Genomic DNA, 27680 nt, shown 5'->3' on the forward strand with positions numbered 1-27680 from the left:
CTTGTAGTGTAGTGATTATATTGGCCAGATGGCTCATTAACTATTTTTTTTCCATGCTGCTATAAATGTTTGCACATTTGCATGGGTTTTCAGTGCCCTGTACAGTAACAAACACCTAGAAAACAAACTTTCCCTGCAAAATGGTCCATAAAACTGTAACCTGTAAAGTAGCAATATATCACAAGTACCTTGTGTGCAGACAAGCGTAGTGCTAGTTGGACGTCAAATGACAATCTCTACAGATTTAGTAGAATTCAGTACTGTGTAACCATTAAGGTTACTAGAATTTAGCACTGCTTAGCATAATGTACTGCAATAAACCCTTATTAGACTGCACCAAAACGGCACTCTTAATAGACTTTTAACTCCAAAACACCATCCCTTTGTAGTTCACAAATCAAAGGACTTGACAGTATGGATATGCAATTTCCTAACTTCTCTGTAGCCAGCTTGGTGGACATGATCATCTTGAGACAATGTAGCAATTGTCTCATGTTTATTGATAATCACTTAATCATTAAAGAAGCAGACACAGGGTACAAGAGGTATACTTATACAATGACACTGGAGTCTAACCTCTCAAATATAAGTAAACATCAGGTTGTCAAAACCACTCACACAACATCCATTTCACATAGCACACAACATACACATACATTAACATATGCTGAGGCACTTAAAAGCAATTTCCCTAAACAACAACCACTGCCTAGATGATGTATCGTCAAAGCTATGCCTCAGCAAGCCCAAATACACTAAGAAAAAACACCAAAAACAAACACAACTATCACCATCAGTAGAGCCCTTAACACTAAGCCCCTAAGGCAAGCAAACGCACTTCCACGGACTCTTGTCATAAGGGATTCCACTGTAAGATATACTGATGCCCCTCTAACCAGGTTGAACAAGGAGAATAATAAAAGATTTGGTGGTCACTGGTTTGTTGTTCTATATATTTTTTTGTTTTATTGTGGTTTGTGAACAAGGAGAAAATAACTGTTAGTCAGCTATCTGGAGCCAGGATCTGCCAAATCACGCACACACTCAAGTCATATGTCACAGGTACCAATACTATTCCATCATAGTCCAAATAGAAGTAAATAACCTGAGATGTACCTCTCTGGCCCATATGAAGAACAGAAATTATGGACTTTTCAGCTATGTATCTCAGGTTGCTACAAGCCTAACATTGAGCAGTGTATTACAAACATCAAGGATGATGCCACAATATGAACAAAAATGACTGATTTCAAGAACTGGCAATCTTTCTAGTATCATTCTAAGGGGATCCTATATTTGCCAGCTTGAGACCACATGGTTAACAGACATGTTGCTTTTCCAAGGATGGTCTGCGCCTTTTCTCTCTAGGCTTTTGAATACAGGATAAAACTTTATCTACCTCCATATTGTCTTTTTTAGGCAATGTCAAAATGACAAAGCTACCAATATAGCAAAATCAACTCAGCTGAACCTCAAGGTGGTACTGTTCAATACCAGGAGCCAAAAAAAAAAAAAAAAAAAAAAAAAACTACACTCCCTCCAAGCCCTCTCCAAACTTGAGAATACAGACATCTTTGCAGTTACAAAGACATGTTTTTTAAAGCATCAGAAAGTGTGATGCCCACACTGCTACCAATATGTGATGGCCACCAATATGTGTCATCCCCACACTAGGCCAGTAATCAAGGAGCCTGGGTTCTCACCACTGACAATGGAGAGGGAGGAGCACTTGGAATACAAATGGATACACTTAGTATTTCCAGATGCATACCTCTCTGCATCAAGTACAATTTCCTTTAAGAGTACACAGGGAACACGCTCAGCCTGGGATCTGGATGTCTCTATATCTGTCTCCCTCCAGATCCCCAATAAGACTCCTCACTGGTAAAGCTGTAGGGTTAGGTCCTCAGCTGAGCGTCCAAGCCAAGTCCTCCAGCACCCTCTCTGTGAACCCAGTGCTTCATGTCCCTGCTCCAAGTAGGTGACACACACACATACTCTGCGATTTAATTTTCACACACACACACACACACACACACACACACACACACACACACACACACACACACACACACCTGGGAAAGGCTGGTATAGATCACCTGCTCTACCAGCTTTTCCCAGACTATAAGGTAGATTCACTGCCACCAATCAGTTACTATAAAAAATGGTAGTAGTTAACCAAGATGGCTAGGCCTTCTGGAGTGTTCCACACATTGCCACCAAATAAATATAAGCACTCTCAAACGTTAAGTACTTTCTACAAGGACCAGACACAATAAAAGTTTTAAGTATATTTAATAATAAAAGACCATGAAAATACTAAATATATATTCACAGTAAACCACAGAGTCCAAATCACAAAGAAATATTGAAAAGAACGTTAATGGATAGACTCAGATAAATAAAGAAAAACAATATATAAACTAAACTTCACTGTATTCCTGACTAAATCTAAAATAATCACTGTTCCCTAGTTACGTTACTTACTACCACAAAACAAGATGCTGTGGGTGGGGTCTTTCTAGTCAGCCTTCCAAACAGAATACTCAATACTCCGAGAATACTTCCTTTAAAATATAATATCCAAGATGACTTGCAGAATGACCTCATCTGTAACAAAAAAATGGGACATGATGCAAAAAATGTGAATTGAAATGTTATAAATATAACAAAATTGGACATTTATGGATGAATTGCAAAAAATGAAAATAAGAGTACAGAAAAAGAAAAAAGAGAAGAAAATGAACAAAGAGAAGAAATTTTATAAGTAGAATAAACAGAAGCTTTGATGAGAAATAAATACTAAAGAGGGCACTAAAGACAGTACTGAAATAAGAGATGAAAAAGACAAACTGGGAAGTAGTAAAAGAAAAAAAAGAATTCTACTGGTAAAAGGGTAAAAACAGAAAAAGAAAATTTAAATGGGTAAAAGCAGAAAAGAATAAAAGAAAAGAAATGGATGAAAAATAATATATACATCTAATGACTGGGAGATGGTACAATGGTTAAAGTGTTTGACTCACAGACACAAGGTACAGTCTTTGATTCTCACCTTTGGAAAATAAACTGGTTAGGCTTAGAATGATCTAAAAAGTTAGCCTAGTAATTAGCTATGAACTTATAAAACCATGAATCTAATTAAAAGGGAAAATGAAAAAATTAGTGTGCTTTATGTAAATGTGAATAATATTAAGAATACAGTAAGAAGAGTTTTCACAATTGAAGAAACATTATAAATAGAAAAACTATGGGAAGGTATTATACTCTGGAATTTGGGAAATGAGAGATGTTCTGGAATAGCAGTATTCTGTAGAAAAACAGTAAAGATATTAGCTGTAACTTCAGCAAACATGGGAAGATTAACCACTGTAGATTTAAAATGGAAAGAACAAGTATATAGAATTATAACATTATATGATTATACTAATTGCAAAGAAAGGGAAAGTTTATTTCATCAGATTTTAGACTATGCTGTAATGAATACGAATATTATAACAACAGGAAACTTTAACTGTGACTTAAGAGGCAAGCATAAAAAAAAAAGGAAATGACAATAAGAAAAATGTTAGAAGTTATAAGATGTGGTAAGTTAAAAAAATGGACTTACAAAAGGGGTATGTATAGAAATGAAACAGATTATTTTATAGTATCAAACAGTTTAGTTAGTTGAAGGTAGTTGAAATATGATTTTCTAATCTTTTTGCAATGTGGTGAGATAAAGATAAACAAGGAATATATAAAACTAGGCAAAAAAGAATACATGAGAAAGCATGGAATGATAAAGGAAAGAGATTAGTAATACAGTTATGGAAAGATCATGTTACTATGAGAACATTTTATAAAAAAATTGTCTGAATGGTAGATAATATTTAAAGAAAAATTAAAAAAAAATGTTTTTTACAGTGGCTATATGATGTGAAAAAAGTAGAGAAAGAAAAATATAAAAACATATAACGATGCATTGGAAGATTTGGAACAAAATGTCGTAAAGCACTTTGATAAGGAAAAATAATTATATGAAAGAAATCAAGAAGAAATACAAGGATTTTTATATAAGCAAGGATAATTTCACAAGGAAAAAAGAAAAGACATATTGAGTTATTTAAGCAGATTAGTAAGGAAAGATGGTAGTATAATGAGAGAAATAAAAAATGTAAAAGAAGAAATAGAAATAACTCAGGAAAATATTATGAATAGTGTACTATAATATGTAAAAGAAATGTTTAAAGATTAACAGAAAAAGAGAATAAAGAGTTGGAAAAGGAGATTTCTTTAAATGAGCTAGATAAAGCATTAGGACAAGTAAACACGGATTTGGCTGCAGGACTAGATGGAATAGGGTATGAAATGTATAACAATTTAAGGGACTGGCAAAAAATATTTTTAAAGATTTTGAATGCATGGTTAAATGAAGGTTTTATATATAAATAAGTATGTAGTGAAATATTTAAATTCATAAGGAAGATAGAAGAAAATTAAAATATGGGGGACTGATAGTACTGAATAATATTGATTATAAATTTTTTATGACTAATTCAAAAGACATTTAAAACTAAAATGGAAAATATTATGGAAGATAGTATATACAGCATAAAGGAGAAGGGTTGTCGACAATTATTAATGATAGAGAATTTATGGATAATATTATGAATAAAAAGAAGAAGTGAAAATCATGATAAGAGATCTTAATAAGGCAATTGATACAACTGGACATGAAATTTTGTGGGTAATAATGAAAGAATAGTATATATGTGAGAAAGTTAGGAAATGAGGCATGTCACTGTATATTAATAATAAAGTAAAAATACTTGTAAATGGCTAGATAAGCCAAGAGGTACACGTGAAAAGAGGTGTGAGGCAGGGATGACCAATGAGTTGTATGCTCTTTGCATTAGTTATGAATGTGATGGTATGTGAAATAAATTACAAAATGAAGGAGGTGGGGTAAATAACACCTGAAGGGTTGTAGTTCTGTTAATATATGCAGATGATATTATAATAATTGCAATAAAACATTTGGATTAAAGAAGTAATAATTTGTACAAATGTGTGCCTAGAGATGATGGGATGGCTTTAAATAAAGAGACAAGTAAATGTTTAGGTGATGTAGTAAAGAGAGAGAGAGAGTGCATATTTTACAATGAAAGAAATTTCTGTGTTAGGTATAAAATTTGGGAATAATGATGTAAGTAGAATTCAATGGGGGGGGGGCAATAGAAGAAGGTAACCCTGTATTTTCTGGAGAACATATAAATTATCATTCAGAAAAAAAGGCTTACTTGATAAATTCAGTACGTATGGGAAATGGCATACTTGGAAAGGATATTTATGTTGCCAACAGTATTTGAAAAGGAATTATTGCAGATTTTTTTTTTCATTTATATGGGATTCTAGATTAAACCCAGTAAAAAGAGGAGTTTTGTATGTAAATAAAGAAGAAAGATGATTAGGATTAATTAATGCAGTGGCATATGCTGCTTCATTAAATTTGTACAAAGAGTTAAAGTAGATAAATTAAAAAGATGAGAGGGATTAGTAGTAAAATTGTAAAAATACAGGTATGGTACATTTTTGGGTTATGGTAAAAAAGAGCAAATGGGAAAAAAAGTGTATAAATTAAGAAATAAAATGTTACCAAGAAAACATATTTTGTGGAAAATTAAAAATAGATGATATTGAAAAACATAGAAAAGTATGGTATAAGAATGTAATGATAAAACATCACTGTGTAAAACAATGGGAAAATCTAACAGATTAAAAAAATAAAGCTATAAAAACAAGAAGAAATAGTGTAATCAGAAAGTAGAATGTCAACATTTTTTGTGGAGACTGGTAATAGACAAATTGCCAGTAAAAGGAAATATGCCATATAAGAAGAAAAGTCTACATTGTCAAGAAAAAGAAACTACAGAACATGTGTTTTTGAAGTGTAAAACAGTAAACAAGTTATGGGGAAAACTATGCAAAAAAGACTTTTTCAAAGTTATAAAAGAAGTGGATAAAATAAACATGGATATGATTAAATATGGACATTATAAGAATAGAAGAAAAGAATATGTTTAAAGAATTGATAAAAAGTTATTTTATGCTACATTGAATGTAAGAATAAATTAAATTATGTTTAATGATAAATGGATTTTAACCACGATATTAAGTAAAATAAGACAGTGGTTATGGAAAAGGAGTGAGGGGTCTAATAGGGATGACAATTTAGTATGATTGTGCAAACAGATTTGTATAGCTGTATATTTATACATTTGGAAATATTTGTAAATATGTACATATTCTGTAAATATTTTGTATATAAAGGACCCCTACTGTCTTTGATAGGTCCCACTGGATCTTTTACATCCACATGAGCTACTACCAACTCTAGTAGATGGGACCTTGGTTTAATGTCTCATTTGAAGGATGGCACACTCAGTAATGCAGAAACCCCCAATGCTGCACTGTAGTTTCAGTAATTCAATCACCTGGAGTGAGAACAGAACCCACAGTCTGTAGTCTTCCAGCATCAAAGGCAAATGTGCTACATAGCATAAACTGTTAGAACCCCTACAGACTCTATTCAACATATACCTTAAACAGACTTTGTGCCAGATGAATGGAGGACTGCAACAGTCATTTAGTTGCAAGAAAGGTGGGGTTACAATTGACCTGTGTAATCACAAACCCATAAGCCTCACTAGACACATCTGTAAGGTTACAGAAAGAATCAATATGGAATTAATAAATAAAGATATAGGTAATTTTACAGACTCTTAACCCAAGCCAGTCCAGATACCTGGTTGACTTTTTCAAAAAAGTTACTGTAACAATAGATGAGGGTAAATATAGACCTCATAAAGATGTTCAGCACCATCTCACACTCCGGTATTGTAGATAATCCCTCAATGTAAATCCCTATGCAACTCCTAGGATCGCAAACTGGTTCACAAATAGAACACAGGAAGTAAGGGTGGGTAGCTCTACCTCCTCCAAAAAAACTATCACTAGTGGAATGTTCCAGGGTTCAGTCCTTGGGCCATTCCTCTCTGGCTTTACTTCTTGGAGGTCAAAATGTTAAGGGTTCATGGTTGACCATGTTTGCAGATGACTGCAAACTTGGCGCCATTATAAACTCCATGGAGGATATCATGATCCTCCAAGAGGGCCTGTCCCAAACAAATAGCTGATGTCAAAACCATGGACTAAAATTAAATGCCAATAAATGTACAATCATATCCTTTAGCAAGCATGATTCTCCTTGTAACTGCCACAATAACACACCCCTGAAAATTGATCCCATGCTCATATACCTGGGAAGCTATGTCAATAATGAACTGCCCCTAAATCATCATGTGTTCACTATTGTAAGGAAGTCTTTTTTCATTGTGAAGCTTACATCTGAAGGTATGGCATTCTGCTCCAAGGATGTAATCATTCTGTTGCGCTCAGCTCTCATCAGGCTGCTCTTTGAGTATAATGCACCTTTCAGTATATACTTGTCCAAACTTGTCACAAATGGAAGAAACACAATGCTTCCTCACTATGAAAATCAGGAGCCTAAATCGTAAAAACTAGGCAGACCATCTCAAAACCTTGGAATTCTTCAGGTTATTAAGATGCAATCTCTGTTTTGTGTATGGAGTCTCAACAGGTCCTATCTTGTCAGACCTATTACACATTTGCAAGTCCAGTGGTAGTACAAACATCCACTGAAGGGATCCCAGTCTCTTCTGCAATATAAATAGAACATGCTGGAGGGATAGGAATGTATCACAGAGAATTCTGCTTCTATGGAACAGTCTTCAACTTCACATTAGCAAAGGCAAAGCACTTCTCTTACTTTATTCTAACATAATTTGGACAACTGGATGGATAACTGCAAAAGTCATCACCAGTTTAACACCATTGTCCCTCATTAAGTGCCCCAACATATTCTTGTTCTGTCTGTTTCAGGGTTATTTCTACATTAAATATAAGGGCTAAAAACTATCATGGGGATGTAATGCTATTCTTCTTCTTAAGATCATTACAGATCAATAGCCTAATAAGAACCTTTGAACCTACACCATCACTCCTGTTTCTTTTCAGTATAATATTCTTTCTCCTCTCTCTGTTCCAGCCATCTATTTCATCATATTACTGTCTTGTTTCATCAAACATAATGTATAGCTTCTTCCAGAACTATTCAAGCTTATATTACACAGTTTCCATGTCTTTTTACACACATGTCCACTCTAAATAGTCCACTCTGTTGTACAGATAATTTGGTTTTATCTGCAATATCTCTCTTGCTAGTGGGTTGCACCCAAATGTATTTATTTAACATTTGTTAACCGGGAAAGTCCAACTTGGAATGAAGTCAATTTTCAGCAGAGGCCCGGGGAGAAATGCTCCAGATGCATGTCTTTATAACATGGGAGAAAACCGAAGCACCCAGAGGAAACCCACACGAATGCAGAGGACGTGCAGACTCCACACGGAAGGCACCCCAGCCGAGAATCTAACCGAAGAACCTCTTGCTGTGAGGCAACAACTCTACCGCTGCACCACTAAGTACAAAATCAAGTAATATTCTTGATTTATGCCCTGTAAGATGGCATGTAAACCATGGAACTATATCTATATGTTGTTTTTGAATCTATGTTTTTTCTGGAATTAATAACTTGTTTATTAGTTTAGTTCGGTTTTGTATCAATATGTCTTATGATGACATTGATAATGAAGGTTCATAGGTGCTTACTAGGCTATGGATCTGTGAGGCTTTTAAGAAGCCTAACCTTGCATTCCAGTGGTAGTTTTTAACCTTTATATTTTGGGTCCAAATAGCCCTGAGGCAAGCGAAACAAGGATATGTAGGGACATTTACGTGTTGTCTCTTAACTGTGAGGGACATGGGTGCTAAACTTGGGGTAAATTTACAGTTTCCCATCCATTCATCCAAACTCCCAGGAATTTTGGACTTGTATGTCAAGCTCTAGAATGTAGTTCTCAATTACAAAGAACTGCCAAAATGACAGGTTAAAGCCAAAAAAAAAAAAAAAACACAGACATTAATAATGAAAAAAGCAATTATATAAGCACATGTCTTGTTTTAAAATTTCTTGTAATCCATCTGCTCAAGGAATCTCAATCTCTTTTTCAGCATAAATAGAATATTTTATGGGGACAGGTATCACAGAGAATACCTCTTCATTGGGATAGTATTCCACTCCACATAAACTGGAGTGCTTCTCTTATTGTGATACATACCTGTCCCTATAAAATATTCTATTCATATTGAAAAATACATTGAGATTCCTAGAGCAGATGAATTACAAGCATTTTTAAAACTTGACATATGCTTATATACTTTGTTAAATTTTTATTTTTTCATTATTAATCTCTGTGGCTTTTTTTTTTTTTGGCTTTAACCTGTCATTTTGGGAGTTTTTTTTAACTGAGAACTACATTTTAGAGCTTGGCATACAATTCCAAAAGTCATGGGTATTCTCCTGACTTCACTACAATACAACAGCTAAAGCACTAAAATGTATTCCTGATAACCATCCAAACAAACACAAATAAGCTTACTCTAAAAGTAAACTAAATAGACTGCATAATAAACTAAACCTGCAGAAGGCTGGATCAATGAGGATTAACTGAAGTCAATGACTCCATGATGCAGAAGGACTTAGCTCTGACTGTGACCAAGATGATCAATGGTTTGACTAGCAACCTGGCCTCTGCAGAAGCTGCCACTGGAGGCTGAGGGGAAGCTGCTCATGCCTACTTACCCATCCTATACCACTCCATTGCTGGTACCTGCTGAAGAGAGAAGTGCACAACATAAAGGGAAATGGGCCCAGGGTGTGTGCTTGTAGCTAACATGTGTAACCAGTAGCACAGTAGCCTTTGATCATGTGTCCAGAAACATGCACGTACAACAAAGAAGGCACTGCAGGAACTCATGTAAGTGACTGCTGGCTGCAACAGTGGGAACAGGGACTGAAAAAAAATCTACTCTACAAAGCTATCTGGATGATGGTAGCTCTAACCCCATCACCAGCTACTTAAAGTACAGACACCACAAGGCAAAACGTCGCTCCTTGTTGCCAGCCCCCTTCTGTGTGGTATGTGACTTAGCGGTTACTGGCATGAAATGACTAAGAGAAAGGATGGAAAAAATGTTAATAGTCAGCAGGCACAGAGGGCAAAAGGCCACAGAAAAAATATGAAAGAACAAGCACAATGAAAATACATTGACTGAGTCAACCAAAGCAGAAATCTGATAAAAATTAACATAAAATCAAGAGAATGAGGATTACTTAAATAACATTTTAACAAGAAAAATACAAACAAACCTTACTTACTGCTAGAGGCAGAGACCACACACATATCTTATAGCATCACCAGTCATTATCACACAAGTTATGGAGATTAGAAACCTCAGTCTACCATTTGTTTTAAGACATTATTTTCACAAAAGCTGAAAAAGTCTGTTGCAGCCATGCAAATCTTTTATTGGCTGAATTCAATCAACCAGCAAATTCAGTTGTGCAATCATTTAAAATCTGCCAGACAAATATCAGTGAAAATGCTGCCAACAGCATCCACAATGGACCGCTGGAAACTCTGTTGAGGTCTACTAGCAGAAAACAGATGTGGCAAAATGAACAGAAATAAAACGTTGCATTTTGAATGCAATCACAGCAGTCTGAGCTCCCGAGTACTTAAACATGCAAAAGTGGATGAGCTAAACAATTTGTATTTGGCCAGCAAAGCCACATGCTTGACAGCTATCACATTAGTACAGTGTTACCACTACAGACATGAGGCACCCCCTTATACCTGCTCAAACACTTATATCAAATTGAAGGCATAAGCAAATACATCAGGTTGCATTCACAAGGTGTTAATGTGCATGAGTGAACTGTAATGACATCAGCATAACTTTATATGTGCCTCTGTCTTGTCAGGGCTACATCATTTTATGACTGGAATCCCTAATTATAAATCCCAAATAATAGGCAAGGCAAATGACAGGTAGTACACAAAAACGGGGCACAAGTATGATATCATTCAGTATCATCCTGGACTGCATTATACATTTCTACATAGTAGCCTAGCTCATGTGGTTCTCAGTGTGCATGTAAGCTGCATAAGGTAGCCATGCATTTATATATTAGGCTATATAGGTGCACACTGTGCTACTATGGCTTATATTGCCCATAGTTGTTTTACTGTGTTCCAAATCTTTAAGTTAAAACTATTTGGTGTTGTTACTCAATAACCCTGTAAGAAATATAGGGGTGGCCTGCAGTGTGCCCTGCCTCTGTTACAATGGTCTGTCCACTCCACTGGTTATTGGTGCACTACAGTAATGAACAGTGCAAAATGCAACTATGCATCCTACAATGAAGGCAGACCCAAGTCCTATGTGCAAGACAGTAATGAGCATGGCACAGTAGTTGTGTGCTCTGCACCTTATATAGCCACAACATTAAATTGTCAACTTGTGTAATGAGCCATTATAAAGTAGGGTACAGCCTACTTCAAATGAACACGATGAACATCTTATCTGCTTAGTTAAGTTTAGGAACAAAATGCTGTAGTGCTGCTTAGTCTGTTATTTTGTATAGCCCTCTCCCCACAAAGTACTCTGACTGCAGTGCTAATGTAGGGCACACAGAGCTGTCCTGCTGAATGAACTGTAATGTAATATAAACACTCTTGAAAACCATGTGAATTGTATTAATGTAGGCTGTACAGTGCATTCTTGCTGTCTACCCTGTAATGTAACATAAGCTCTTTCGCAATGTCTGGTGCTCAGTACTGACAGCACACGCCACCCTGCTGAGCACCTTGATGTATGTCTCTGCTACCTTCTGACCTTCTCTGCAGCACCCAGTGCACTTCTGGAATGAATGCTGCAAAGGCAACTTCAATGCATGTCACTCATTCCTGTCCTGCCCACTAAGCAAGAGTGATACCTGGCAATTTTATCACTTTATTATGAGAGTCGCTCTCCTCACTACAATTCATGTACTATGCGAACCAGACTCTAAATCTGTCCCTACTTCTTCCAGCACTTACCAAAATAATCTGTAGTATTTTACTTATTACTGAGCTGACAACATCAACAGAAAATTAAGCACCTGTACTATATTACTTCTCTGTTATTATGCAATGAAGTAACTACTACTGAAACAGACACATACACACACAGATATATATGTATATGTGTACACACACACACACACACACACACACACACACACACACACACACACACACACACACACACACACACACACACACTCTCTCTCTCTCTCTAAAAGGAAAATTGAAAATAATTTACAATTTTTTAATATTCTTTTTGCCTATCCCTTGTGCCTGCTGACCATTTCGGTGCCACAATAATTATCTATTCATTCTGCATCACCAGTGTATGAATTGTTTCTGACGCAGTCATCATCCAGACAGCCATTAACGGTATTTCCCATTTTTTTGTCCTAAGACGCCTCCTACGCATTAAAGTTATACAGGGTACATGAATTACCTGTACTACAACATAAACCCTCCTGAAAGGCTTGTGAACTTTACTAAGGAAAGATGCACAGTGCCAGAAGCACTTATTAAAAAGCTATTGTTTCTTTTGCTAAGTACCAGAATATGTAAGGACTTACTGTGTTTCCTCTGTGGCATGTACATTCCTACTCATACCCCATAAAGACCGCCACCAGCTGCAGCTTGTCAGCATATACCCTACCCATAGTATCACACGCTATATACCTCTCTTTCTCACCAGTAGGTGTCAGCATCTCAGCAGGCTAAACTGTCTCCTCCCACCCTGGATGGGCAAGATGATGTTGGCTGTTCATTCCTTTCCTACCACACCTGCTACTCCTGCATCTGAGCTGCTAATCTGTCTCAAGTTGTGTGGGCCTTAGTCTGGACTGCATCCCTCTATGCCACAATGTTTTTAAGGAGAAATGTGCAGTATTTGAGCAGGGTTTCATAGAAAGATATTCAACAAAATATGATGCAAGTTTTTCTGGTCTGCATGCTACATATCTGGATATTTTAGATCAGGGCTAGTAGAAATTAATGCAGAATTTGCACTCTATGAGGAATCAGTCATTTAAGTAGAATTATAAATGTCTATATACACAAATAAGTGCAATACCTTGCAAGCTGTCACTCTGGAGTAAATAAGTTTGCATATTTATCTCAACCTTAAGAAGAGCAGATTTTCTAGGAGGCAGTGAAAATGTTGTACTGGACCAACAATCAGCCATGTCACCAAACTGAAGTACAATTAGAAAGTCATTAAATGCTGGTCACTGGAGTAGAAAGACTGATTGCACAGGACGTGCAAAACGATAAGTGTATTTCCAAAAAGAGAAATATAATTTTATGCTTCATGAAAAACTAAGATTAATAGGTAACGTTTTGCTTTTTGATATTATTTATGATCTTTCACATTTTAGTCAACTAAAGGAGTCATTAAAGCCATTAACATGAATATTTGTAACCGGAAATATTGAAAATATTGGGTATTTTAAATTAAAAACTATGCCAGAATAATTCACCCCTCCCTGTCTAAGACTTCCACACACTCACTATGCAGCTGTAATAACAAAGGCAAACTTCAGTGAAAGTATAATTGAGTGTATGCTAGCTATAATTAATAATGTTAAAAACAAGCTGTGAGTCAAGTGTTAATCATATATATATATATATATATATATATATATATATATATATAGTTCCCCTTTACAATCCCGAAAGAATGAAAGCTCGTATTTCAGTATCTCTGGACCGTAAAGGCGAAAATATAAAATCTCGAAAGTGCATAAGCACGAATTCGAATAGCGTGAATCCGCGCTTATGTAGTGTAGCAACGGGATGGGAAGTATTTGGCCGGGATGCTTTACGGAAATGAAGGTAAGTGAGTGTATGTGAGGTTTATTGTAAGTTATGTGTGTGGGTTAGGGTAGGGAGGTTGTGCTTGTGCAAGGGAGTGTGGAATGTCTGCGTGTGAGTGATGCATTTTTCAACTGTTAGTGCGATCTCGGAGTTGGTATATATAAGTGGGGGGGTGTGGGGGTTGCAGGGTGGCTTGCCCCCCTGCATAGATGTAGTGTAGGATTGTGTAGTTTGTGTGCCGTGAGTTGAATGGTGTGTGTGTTGTGTGGTGTATGGTTTGTGAATGTTCGGGATATAAGTTTTTCGTGTTTCTGGATTGTGGGCTGTTCGACTTAATAGTTTCGAGATACTGACATTCGAGCTTTCAGTATCTCGAGATTATAAAGGGGAATCATATATATATATATATATATATATATTATATATATATATATATATATATATATATATATATATATATATATATATATATATATACATATATATATATATATATATTTATATATATATATATATATATATATATATATATATATCTATATATATATATATATATATTTCACACTCCTCAAAACCGAGGTGGAATCCTTCAAAGCCCCCGAGCCTGTGGAAAATACGGCCCAGACCGCAGAATCCTTTATAAACGCATTCTATGAACACCTTCAGGAATGCATGGATCATGCAATCCCAAATAAAACCAAGACCCAATCCTCCAAAGGCAGACGTCCTGTCTGGTGTACCCCAGCCATAAACAAACTATACAATAGAAGGAGGAAGCTACTACATGATACAGCAAAATCCCAAAAAGGGAAGACATCTCTGATCAGTATTAGCAAAAAACTACGGGCACTCATAACATCATCTAAGGCCAGCTTCGACAGAAAAATTGCACAGGACACTAAGGATAATCACAAGGTTTTCTTTAGTTATGTTAGGAACCTGGGTGGGAATTCCCAGATATGCTCAGAATTAGTCCAAAATGACAAAAAATACATCGAACCCACAGACATTGCCAACATCCTAGCTGACAGGTTCAGCGCAAACTTCTCCCCCCCTCCCCACCAAAAGGGCAAATATATATCCCAGCAGAGTGCTGCCCCCCTGACATCTCAGATGCTCAGGTAAGAGCCGCCCTCTCCAAAGCAAAAAAGACAGCATCAATGGGACCAGACGGTGTCCTGGGCTGCGTCCTACATGAACTCCAAGAAGAGCTAAACCCAAACACAAAACTACTGTTCAATCTCAGCCTTACTACAGGATATGTACCCAAAGAGCAGCATACAGCAACAGTGGTCCCTCTCCACAAAGGTGGTGCCTCAACGGATCCTGGAAACTATCGCCCCATAAGCCTGACTAGCTTGGTCTGCAAAGCTATGGAAAGGATTATCATGGACCTCATAAATAAAGATATCGGGGACCTACAGACACTGGATCCTACCCAGTTTGGCTTTGTTAAGGGCAGATCCTGCCTCTTAAACCTTGTTGATTTCTTTGAAACAGTCACCAAGGCCATTGACGAGGGGAAGGTGGTCCACACAGCATACCTGGACCTCGCACAAGCCTTCGATACAATACCCCACTCGGGCATTATAGATAAGCTCACCAGCTTAAATATAAACCCCTATGTCACTAGATGGGTTGCAAACTGGCACAAGGACAGAACCCACATGGTTAGAATTGCTGGAGCCATGTCAGACTCCAAACCAGTTACAAGTGGCATCCCACAAGGCTCAGTCCTGGGACCTCTCTTGTTCGGTATATATTTCTCGGAGGTACAGGCCAACACGGAAGGACTGTGGCTGACTAAGTTCGCAGATGACTGCAAACTGGGCCATAATCGACTCTCCAGCCGACACAAGCATCCTCCAAAAGGGCCTCATAGAAACAGACAACTGGTGCCAGAGCCATGGCCTCAAGCTAAACGCCAAAAGTGTATAGTCATCCCTTTGGCAAAAACAAAGTGCCCACAAATTACCACATAGGTGGTAATCCATTAAGTACAGAAGAAGTAATTAGGGACCTGGGGACCCAAGTTGATAGCAATCTCTCATTTGGCAACCATGTGGCCAAAGTGGTTAGAAAAACATTTTATATACCCCACCTAATCATGAAGGGATTCACATCTAGATCAGGGGAGGTCATCATGCCTCTTTACTCATCCCTCATCAGGCCCATAATTGAGTACAATGCCCCTTTTGGGATGTACCTTACCAGACACCTGCAGCAACTGGAAAGACCCCAAAAGTACCTCACCAAGAGGATCAAAGGGCTCAAACAGATGCCATATGCTGCCCGGTTAAAGAAACTCCAGCTCTACTCAGTGGCATACCGCCTGCTCAGAGGCAATCTGTGCCTGACGTATAAAGCCATGTCCAACTCGGAATTAATGGACATGCTGCACCTCAGAAAATCCAAATCCCATCGAGCTACGTGCTCGAGAGACTTGAACCTCAGCACTGAAATAAATAGGACATGCTGGAGGGACAGATTCATAACCCAGAGGCTCCTTTCACTCTGGAATAAAATCCCAGTCCAGGTTAGGCAGAGTCCATCATTGACTCTCTTCAAGAGGAATCTTGATGAGTGGATGGGCGATCGTAGGTTTACCCCGAGTATCACTTCTGTGTCACTGTTAGACAGAGGCACAGTATACTAACCTCGAAAAAGGGCATAGCAAAATTAATTTAAAATGGGAGGCGAAAGCCAAACACACTCTGGCTAGGCTTATAAATGCCCTAGGGCAGATAGTCTAGTATGAACCTATGAACCTATATATATGTGTGTGTATATATATATATATATATATATATATATATATATATATATATACACATACACACACATATATACATATATATATATATATATATATATATATTTATATATACACACACACACACACACACACACACACACACACACACACACACACACACACACACACACACACACACACACACACACACACACACACACACATAGGAGGGTGGCCTAATGGTTAAGGTGTTTGCCTTATAAACACAAGGTGCAGGGTATGAGTCTCACAAGGGATAATTGGCTAGGCTTAAAATGGCTCGCAAGGGCAGTTAGCCTAGTACTAATCTATGAACCTATGAACCTATATATAGATATATATATATATATATATATATATATATATATATATATAGATATATATATATATATACATATATAGATAGATATATATATACACACACACACACACACACACACACACACACACACACACACACACACACACACACACACACACACACATATATAATGTTTATGAGTGTCCACTGACCTGAGACTCAGCAAATGCTAATTTATCCAAACCATTGGTATATCTCTTCTTTGCTTTCATTACTTCATCACGTTTTTGAGTCAGAATTTGTCTGAAGGCAGCAATAAGCTCAAGGTATGAGGTGGGAGTCACATAGTTATGACGTCCAAGTTCTTGAAGAAATCTGAAACAAGAAAAGGCACACGTCATCATCACATGAAATCTTGACTCTGTGACAAAAAATGCTTATTGCGAAAATGTATGGAAAATACAAAATATATAGTATATATATATATATATATATATATATATATATATATATATATATATATACACATAGATATATATATATATATATATATATATATATATATATATATAGATATATATATAGATATATGGGTTACCCTTACATTATCGAATGTTCAAATGTTCGACAATGATATGACCGAGACCATATCATCGAACATTTGAATGTTCAACAATGTGAAGGCAAGAAAACACGGAAGAAAGAAAATAAAATAAAGTGTATATAGCAAGCCCCCTGCACCATCCACACCGAAATATACCGAGATTGCACTACATTGCGGTAATGGGAAATGACTGAATGGAGATCTCCATACAGTACAGAATGGAATTATTTCCCGTTACTGCAATGTAGTGCGATCTCAGAGTTGGTATATTTAATTAGCGAGGGTGTGGGGGGTGCAGGGGGGCTTGCCCCCCTGCTATACACATTTTATTTTGCTGATAATGTAAAGGTAACCCATATATATATATGTATATATATATATATATATATATATATATATATATATATATATATATATATATATATATATATATATATATATATATATATATATATATAGCTCTTCATGAATTTACAATGGAAATACAGAATGAATCCACAAAAAATCTGGAACATAATCAATAACATACTTCAGCCTGGCCAAACCACAACCCCCCCCCCTCCAACTTACCTGATAACACAAGCAATATTGCTGATCAATTTAACATACTGAAAGTGTTTTTAGCACTGACTAAGAATAATAGCAAGTCTCCCACAAAGCCAACACCCAACAATCCAAGCAGTTTTGTAGATGCATTCTCATTTCAGACAGTCCCAAAACAAACTATTGCAAAACAATTAAAGAAGTTGAAACCCACTTCACTGGCATCAAATAACTTGCCAGCAGAATATCTAAAATTAACAGCAGCTATTACTGCCTTCCCTGTGTCAATACTTAAAAGCCGCTATACAACAGAACAGTCTGTCCCAGCTATTTGGAAAATTGCATATATTACACCATTACACAAAGGAGGCAATTTAACAGAACTAACAAACTACCAGCCAACTGCTATACTTTCTAAAATTCTGGAAAGATGTATTCACTTTCAACTTTGTAAACACCTTTTAAACAATAATCTCCTTTCATCGTCACAGCATGGATTCTGGCATATCATATCACTACTACAGCTCTTCTAAGTTTCACTAATACTATAAACAAATTCGGAGATGATGGCAAAATAATCCTCAGTCTTTTTGGACATGTCTAAAGCATTCAATGCAGTTTCCCATCCTAAGTTACTGTCCACTCTGAATAATCTTAATATCAACCCTAATGCTGTTAACTGGTTTCAAAGTTCTCTATCTAGCTTCCAGCAAGCTGTGAAATGGAAGCATGATCTAGCCCCACACCTTCCTGTTACACTTGGAGTCCCTCAGGGTTCCATCCTAGGGCCCCTCCTCTTCAGCATATCCATAAATGATGTTAATATTGCCTTTTGTCAAGCATCTATCATACAGTACGCAGATGATTCAACCCTCATATGTGCAGCATCCACAATAACTCAATTTCTTACAGTCACACAAAAAGCCTTCTCTGATACTGAAATGTGGCTACCAAACTCACAACTCATTCTCAACCCTAATAAAACTAAACTTATGATCTTTCATCCATCAAAACCTACTAACCTCCCATCTAACTTTTATATCACTGCCAATAATAATACTAGGATTTCCCCAGATTCCCAAACAAAACTAATTGACAACAGACTAAAAGTTGACATACAAAACAACCCAAAAACCAGTAAACAAGTACTTCAAAATACAGGAAATGCAGAGCAAGGTACCACACAAACATGTTTTCCTTCAGGAACACCAAAGCTTTATTTTACAACAACCTGGTTGTTGTAAAATAATGCTTTGGTGTTCCTGAAGGAGAACAAGTTTGTGTGGTACCTTGCTCTGCAGTTCCTGCATTTTAAAATTTGACATACACAATTCTAACACAATGAAAAAGGTTCACAAGAAAATGGGAACAATGTATACAAACAAAATATTCTTAACAGATACTGCAAGAATAGCCATAGCTAGAACACACCTTCTCTCCTCACTCTTACATGCATCCCCCATACTTACCAACCTCAAAAAGGGAGAACTAAGTAAATTAGAATCATGTTACAATAAGATTGCCAAATTTGCAACAGATTACACACATTCAACCCATCACTGTCAATGCCTCAGAAAATGTTCTTGGTTGGAACTAACTCATGTCATGAACTATAACCAATTAATAATGACTCACATAATAATGCACAATCCTGACAACGTACCGTCCCTAAAAAATCTTCTACAACCCTATTCTAACATTTGTAATCTTTGATCATCTAACAAAGTCTTACTCCAAGTAACTAATGTATCCAATACAACAGGCAACTCTCTTTACTCTAACTTTGTTGCCAAAAATTGGAATACCCTTCCACATAGTAATAGATCCATAAGTAATCATAATAATTTCAAAATATCTCTCAAAAGACACTGATTTGAATCTTGGCTTTCCACATGTAACACTCCAGGTTAATTATTAACTTAGCACTACTTATGCAATTTGGCTGTACATACTAACTCTGTTAACATATCCCTTCTAACAACACTACTTCTCTATAAGTAGTTACATTTCTAGCTGCAACTCTCACCACGGAAGCATTACTAACTATGAACTACTTTGCCTAAGTGATTCTCCCTACTTAATTTCCTAACTAATATTATGTTCCTCCACATATATATAAGTTCAACCATTTATTTTTCTATATTCAAGTGTTTAAAGTTTTGTTCTATTTGATATTATGCCTATATTTTAGTTTTAAAATTTTTATCATGTAAATGTGCACTCATTTTTTTTTTGTCTATAATTTCTATTACTTGATGTGATGACTTTGTATGTAAGCTTAAGCTGGAGATTTTCTCCCCGGACCTCCGCTGAAAATGGGCACTGTCCCAGTGGGACCATCCCAGTAAACAAATGTAAAATAAATAAAAATAAAATAAATATGTATAAGACACTTGCCATAACTGTAGGTATTCATTATATTTGTTATTCTTAACTCTTGAAAAGTTGGTCTAATCAGGAAATGGCACCAATTCCGTTTTTCCCATTTTGTATATGGGGTCAGAGTGTCACATCAACAGTGACTATCACCTAGCGCCAGTGTTCACATCACTGTGTCTCTAGCCCTGCTGCAGTAGAAGCTAGTCTAATCACTTTTTCTAAAACCATCAACATCTTGTGAAAGTTCTCACTGGTTGAATTTCTCATGCAGATGATGTGGGGCTTCCATATTTGTAGGGCTGCCATGCACCCACTTTATTTGTTGAAGGGTAGAAGAAACCTCCAGCCAAGGAGAAATGTACTTTAAGTAGACAAATCTGAAAAACAGACATACAAGAAAGCACAAAATCTAAGAGAATATAATAGAACAGAATCACATTGGCAATATAAGGGCATATTTGACAAGATACAAATCCCTCTCCACTGTTGTTGGTGGGTCTTGATGTAGAGAAAGCATTCAACAGAGTAAGCTGATATTTTATAAGTAGGGAAAAGGAAGCATTTGCATTCCCTGATAAAATTATAAGGTTGATTAGGGGCTATATGAGGGATTTAAGGCAAATATTAAAGTGGGGGCCTCTCTGATAAGTTCTGTTTAAGCAGTGGAAACAGACAAGGGTGTCCTCTTTCCCCTTTGTTATAGGTTCATAGGTTGGTACTAGGCTATCGGCCCTAGGGCCTATACAAGCCTACCCATAACAATTCCTTGGCATTTCTTCCCACACTATTTACTTCCCTCGACCCCTGTCTAGCAGGGCGACTGACGTAATCCCCGGGGTGAACTTCCTTTCTCCCATCCAATCATCAAGGTTCCTTTTGAAGAGGGCCAAAGAGGCTTTGCTTGACATGTATGAGCAGTCTATCCCAGAGTCTGGGGAGTCTCTGGGTGAGGAACCTATTTCTCCAGCATGTTTTGTTTATTGTGATGACAAGGTTTAGATCCCTGGAGCATGTGACTCTGAGGGATTGGGATTTCTTTAAGTGTAGCATGTCCAGCAGCTCTTGGTTTGACATGGCCTTATATGTTAAGCAGAGATCACCTCACAGTAGATGATATGCGACAGAGTATAGCTGGATTTTTTTAAGGCGGTCAGCATATGACATCTGCTTTAGGCCTGTGATTCTTTTAGTGAGGTATTTCTGCGGCCTTTCCAGTTGTTACAGATGTCTTGAGGTACATACCAAATGGGGCACTGCATTCTATAATGGGTCTAATGAGGGATGAGTACAGTGGGACAATGACCTCCTTTTTTCTGGATAAAAAGCCCTTAGTGATGGGGTGTGCCACATAGAAGGATTTCCTGACTGTTGTGACGATGTGGTTATTGAAGGTGAGACCACTGTCCACCTGTGTCCCTGTCTCTTATCACACTTTCGGTGTTTAGTGTATCTGTGTTATATTTAAAACCATTGGCAAAGAAAAAAAGAGACTCAGAAATTCAAGGATATAATTGGTATGAGAATCAAGAAAAGTTGGTTTTAATCACAGAAGTTATTATTTTATAATTGATAAAATCAGAAAAGGACATTTCAGTGTTGTGGAACATTCTGAGACAGATTCAAGCCTTTTTGGGATACAGAATTAATGAAAATAAAACAAAGGAACAGCTCTAAATTATGTACTCACACAAATTGGTTCAGCGATACCAATATTTATGAGGACACTACAAAATGAAGTACTTTGGTGTACGGATTAAAAAGGATTTTGTTAAGGCAGCTAAGGATATGTGGGAAGAGACTAAAAAAATAATGCAAAAACTGAGAAATTGGAAGCTCTGTTTTATAGATATGGACAGCAAAATATAACCAGTGAAAATGTTTTTATTCCCTTTAGTTTTATACACAGGTCAGGCATATTTTTATCAATGAAAAGAGACTTTGTGGACAGCAATTAATAAAGAATTGAAATATTTTATCTGGGAGGGGAAGAGGACAAGAGTCAAGTGAGATAAGGTCATTCTTTCAAAAGAATATGGTGGTTCGGGATTACTTGATGTGAAAGAGTATTTCAAAGCTACACAGTTAAGACTCCTGTACATATCACAAGCAGAAAGCTATAATTCGAAGTGGAAAGGGGTGAGAAATGGGGGGGGGGTGATTATGGATGCAGATCCTTAAAGAGAATAACAAATAACATAGATGTAGTCTAAGAAACAAGCCAACATGGGAAGGGAGACATGAGATTCTACTGATAGGGATGACAGTATACAGTTCAACAAGCTCCTGCTTGGTGCCCTGCAGAGTTCTACAGCAGCAGAGAGACAAAAGAGAGACTTTGGAGTGATTAAGTATCATTTTTCTGCATTTTCTTGCTGCCTTTAGCTAATTCTGCCTAAAATGCCAATTTTCTAGAGTTGATGTGATTTAAAAAGCTTGTTTCAGCTACATATTGTACTTATTTTACTGCCTGTATTTTAACAAAGTCATTTTTGTGTTTAAATTATCTTTTAACTGTTGTAGGCTACACACTCAAGTGTGATAGCCATTTATGTGTATTTAAAGTGTTTTTTGATTGTATCTGCTTTATTTTCTGAAAAAAAAAAAAATATACTTGTTTTTCCGCCTTTCTAAGCTAGTATAGTTCAGCTTTCAGGTTAGTGCTGAATTCAGGGCTGTGTTACAAGTTTCTGTGTTGCCCATACCTTACTTGGATAGAAGGAAGTTTCTCTGTTCACTGTGAAAGAGGGAGCTTTGAGCAGCCTATCTGTCCCTGGAGGAGTGGTTTCAGCCCAGACATTAGTAGTTTATTGGCCATTTTGGGCTAATTTCTATCTTTCATTTCCCTGCTATAAAACCCACATTTGCAAGGTTTTTGTGCTGGTATACAGCTCAGCAAGCTCCTGCCTGGTGCCCTGCAGAGTTTTACAGCAGCAGAGAGACAAAAGAGAGACTTTGGAGTGATTAAGTATCATTTTTCTGCACCTAAAATACCGATTTTCTAGAGTTTCTGTGATTTAAAAAGCTTGTTTGAACTATATATTGTACTTATTTTACTGCCTGCACTTTAACAAAGTTGTTTTTGTGTTTAAAGTACATGTTTAACTGCTGTAGGCTACACACTCAAGTGTGATAGCCATTTCTGTGCATTTAAAGTGTTTTTTTGATTGTATCTGTTTTATTTTCTGAAAAAAACAAAAAAATATACTTGGTTTCCTGCCTTTCTAAGCTAGTATAGTCCAGTTTTCAGGTTAGTGCTGAATTCAGGGCTGTGTTACAAGTTTCTGTGTTTGCCCATACCTTATTTGGACAGAAGAAAGTTTCGCTGTTCACTGTGATAGAGGGAGCTTTGAGCAGCTTATCTGTCCCTGGAGGAGTGGTTTCAGCCCAGAAACTAGTAGTTTATTGGCCATTTTGGGCTAATTTCTATCTCTTTCATTTCCCTGGTATAAAACCCGCATTTGCACGGTTTTGCGCACCAGGCAGCACCAGTTAGCTAGGGTATAAGTATTCCCGGCTCCACAAAGTCTACTCTTCAATTTTTCCCTTGGAACTAGACAAACTTTCAACTTAAGCACTCAAACCATTCACTTCTCATACTGACACTTGCTCAAACCTCATAGCAAGCACTAATAAACCTTAGCACTAGACCCCCTCATACTGTAGAGAAGGGCAAGGCTCTCTATTTAACCTTACCAGCCAATCAGTAAAACAGTTCACTGTACCTATCCAGGCATGTCCAAAGGGCAGTTTCAGGTGTACTCTCTGGTCCAACTGGTGAATCTGGGCATTTTGAGGCAATGTTACAATTGTCTCATGTACACAGACAACCCTCTCCTCCTTCCACCAAACACTAATACATGTGAGAGATGCAATTATACAGCCAAACTGGAGGCTAAGCTCTCTCAACCCAAGACTGGACCAGGCAGTCAAGAGGAGAAGGGAATGACTTGCATCACACCACCAGTCTTACACAGACCTATGAAACCAGCACTGGCAAAAAACATGCATAAATACATAAAAACATACCCGCAGGCTCTAAATAAAAATCTGCAGAAACAACAGAGACCTCCAAAGCAGACATCCAAGGAACCTCCACCCCCCCCAAATCAAACCATGAAACACATACTTCACAAAACCAGTGTGCCACACTATCACAGCCCTTAAGGCAAAATAACATACCCAACACACTAGTAATAGGTGACTCTATAGTCAGGCACACTGACATCCCACTCACTAGGCTGAACAAGGAGAAGGTTACTGTTAGCTGCCTGTCGGGTGCCAGGATCCGCCACATAACACAAGCAATCAGGTCACTCCAGAACAAGTACAAATATGACTCTGCCATTGTCCATGTTGGTGTGAATGACCTGAGCCGCACCTCCCTGGACTAAACAAAAAGAGACATGGAGGAGCTCTCTGATTACGTAGCCCAGGCCGGTATGACCCTGACCCTGAGTAGCATCCTGCCCTCACCAAGAATGATACCACGGTATAGAGAAAAAAATTATCAATTTCAACAATTGGCTGAGCTTCTGGTGTCATTCAAAGGGGATCCAGTGTCTGTCAGCCTGGAATGACATACTCGACAAGCCACGCTGCTTCGGTAGAGACGGCTTGCATCTGTCACCCTTACACTTTCGAATACTGGCCAAGGCTCTTGCAACCCCCATAGTGCCTTTTTTAGCCAAGGCTCAAAAGACAAACCCACTGCCGTAAATAGCACAAGTAACAAAAAACTGACGGTAATGCTACTCAATGCCAGAAGTCTAAACCTCAAAATGCACACACTTGAGGCACTCCTCAGTATGGAGAAAATTGATATATGTGCAGTAACAGAAACCTAGTTTAAGGCTCCAGAGAGCACACTAGCACAACTAGGCTACAACTCATACCATACATTTTGGCCACAAAACCCAGACCGAAATACAAAAGGCGGGGGAGTATCCAAATTCATCAAGGATACCCACACCTTCAGGTTAGTGGCACAGCACGATGCTTCAGAGATCATCCATGTGCAATTAACAATGGGCAAAACTGCTATTCAAATTATAGCTTGCTACAGATCACCCGCCATGTCCCAGGACCCCCACTCCGCATTCCTGGAAACACTGGGAAACATAAAGGTCCTACCAAACACCCTGATATTGGGTGATTTCAATTACCCAAACACCCAAACATTAACTGGGAGAGCTACTCAAGTACAAACTACCTTGCCCAACATTTCCTAGAATTTATAAACTCAAACGCCCTGGATCAACTGGTCAACACCCCCACCAGAGGTGACAACATATTGGACCTGGTCATCACCAACAAGGGCGACCGGTGTTCCACACTGGAGGTCAACCCCTCACTGGTTAGATCTGGCCATAAACTAATCACTCTGGATATCCACATTCCGCCACCACCCCCCGGTCAAAGAAACCACCGTGAAAAACTTTTCAAAAGCAAACTTCCCATTACTTAAGACCGAGGTGGGAAGTTTCAAAGCCCCCATGCTAAAGGATAATGCTGTCCAAGCTGAAAAATCCTTTACTAATGCACTCTACGGGCACGTACAATAATGCATGGATCATGCTATCCCAAACAAAATTAAGACTCACTCCTCCAAGAAAAGGAAACCAATCTGGTGGACCCCTGTCATAAACAATCTATACAATAGAAGGAGGAAACTAGTACAGAAAAGAGTAAAATCCCAAGAAGGGAAGACATCCCTGATCAGTATTAGCAAGAATCTACGTTCCCTCATAAAATCATCCAAGGCTAGCTTTGAAAGAAAAATTGCCATGGACTCCAAAAATAACCACAAGGCATTCTTTAGCTATGTCAAGAAGTGGCAATTCTCAGATCTGCTCGGAGTTAGTGCAGAATGGCACAAAATACACTGAACCGACCGATACAGCCAACATCCTGGCAGACAGGTTCAGTGCAAACCTCACCCCTCTCTCAGCCCCAAAAGAGCCCATAACTATACCAGAAGAATGTAGTGCCCCTAAAATCACAGACACTCAGGTTAAAACAGCCCTCTCCAAAGCCAAAAACACAGCGTCAATGGGACCGGACTGTGTCCCGGGCTGTGTCCTACATGAGCTTAAAGATGAACTAACCTCTCACCTAAACACACTGTTTAAACTCAGCCTCTCCACAGGCTATGTGCCCACAGAGTGGCACACAGCTATGGTTATTCCACTCCACAAAGGTGGAGCCACAACGGACCCCGGGAACTATCGCCTATAAGGCTGACTAGCTTGGTCTGCAAAGCTATGGAGCACATCATCATGGATCTCATTAACAGAGATATTGGAAACCTCCAAACACTAGACCCTACCCAGTTCGGCTTTGTTAAGGGCAGATCATGCCTCCTAAACCTGTTGGACTTCTTTGAGACAGTTACCAAGGCTATAGACAAAGGAAAGGTGGTCCACACAGCCTACCAAGACCTTGCAAAGGCCTTCAACACCATTCCCCACTCAGGTATTATAGACAAGCTCACCAGCCTGAACATAAACCCCTACGTCACGAGATGGGTTGCCAACTGGCTCACGGACAGAACCCACATGGTAAGAGTTGCGGGAGCTAGGTCTCACTCTAAACCAGTTACAAGTGGCATTCCCCAGGGCTCAGTCCTATGACCCCTCCTGTTCAGCATGTATTTCTCAGAGGTATAGGCAGGCACAGGAGGACTATGGCTGACCAAGTTCGCAGACAACTGCAAACTAGGGGTGAAAATTGACTCTCCGGCTGACACAGACATCTTCCAAAAGGGTCTCACTGAGACAGATACCTGGTGTCAAAACCATGGCCTCAAGCTAAATGCCAAAAAGTGCATAGTCATCCCCTTTGGAAAAAACAAAGTACCCACAAACTACCACATAAGTGGTAGCCCCCTAAATACGGAAGATGTAATAAGGGATCCTGGAACTCAAGTAGACAGTAACCTCTCCTTTGATAATCACATTGCCAAAGTGGTTAGAAAATCCTTCCTGGTGGCCCACCTAATTACAAAAGGGTTTGCATCCAGATCAAAAAAGGTCATTGGGCCCCTCTATGCATCACTCATCAGTCCCATCATAGAATACAATGCTCCATCTGGGATGTACCTTACAAGACACCTGCAACAACTGGAAAGACCACAGAAGTACCTCACCAAGAGGATCACTGGCCTC

At 38.0% G+C, this 27680-nt stretch overlaps 1 protein-coding gene across 1 annotated transcript in view; it reads right to left on the reverse strand.

Moving 5' to 3' along the window:
- Window positions 1-27680, reverse strand: part of DNAH12 (dynein axonemal heavy chain 12) — a 4520724-nt gene that overhangs the window by 1359617 nt on the left and 3133427 nt on the right. Inside the window, exon 44 of the mRNA XM_044078497.1 lies at window positions 17204-17366. Coding sequence (XP_043934432.1) covers window positions 17204-17366 — 163 coding nt within the window. The remainder of the gene's footprint in view (window positions 1-17203; window positions 17367-27680) is intronic.

This window comes from Protopterus annectens, chromosome 7.part1 (assembly GCF_019279795.1).
Source record: "Protopterus annectens isolate FY-2018-M chromosome 7.part1, PAN1.0, whole genome shotgun sequence".
Classification (NCBI taxonomy): Eukaryota; Metazoa; Chordata; order Ceratodontiformes; family Protopteridae; genus Protopterus; species Protopterus annectens.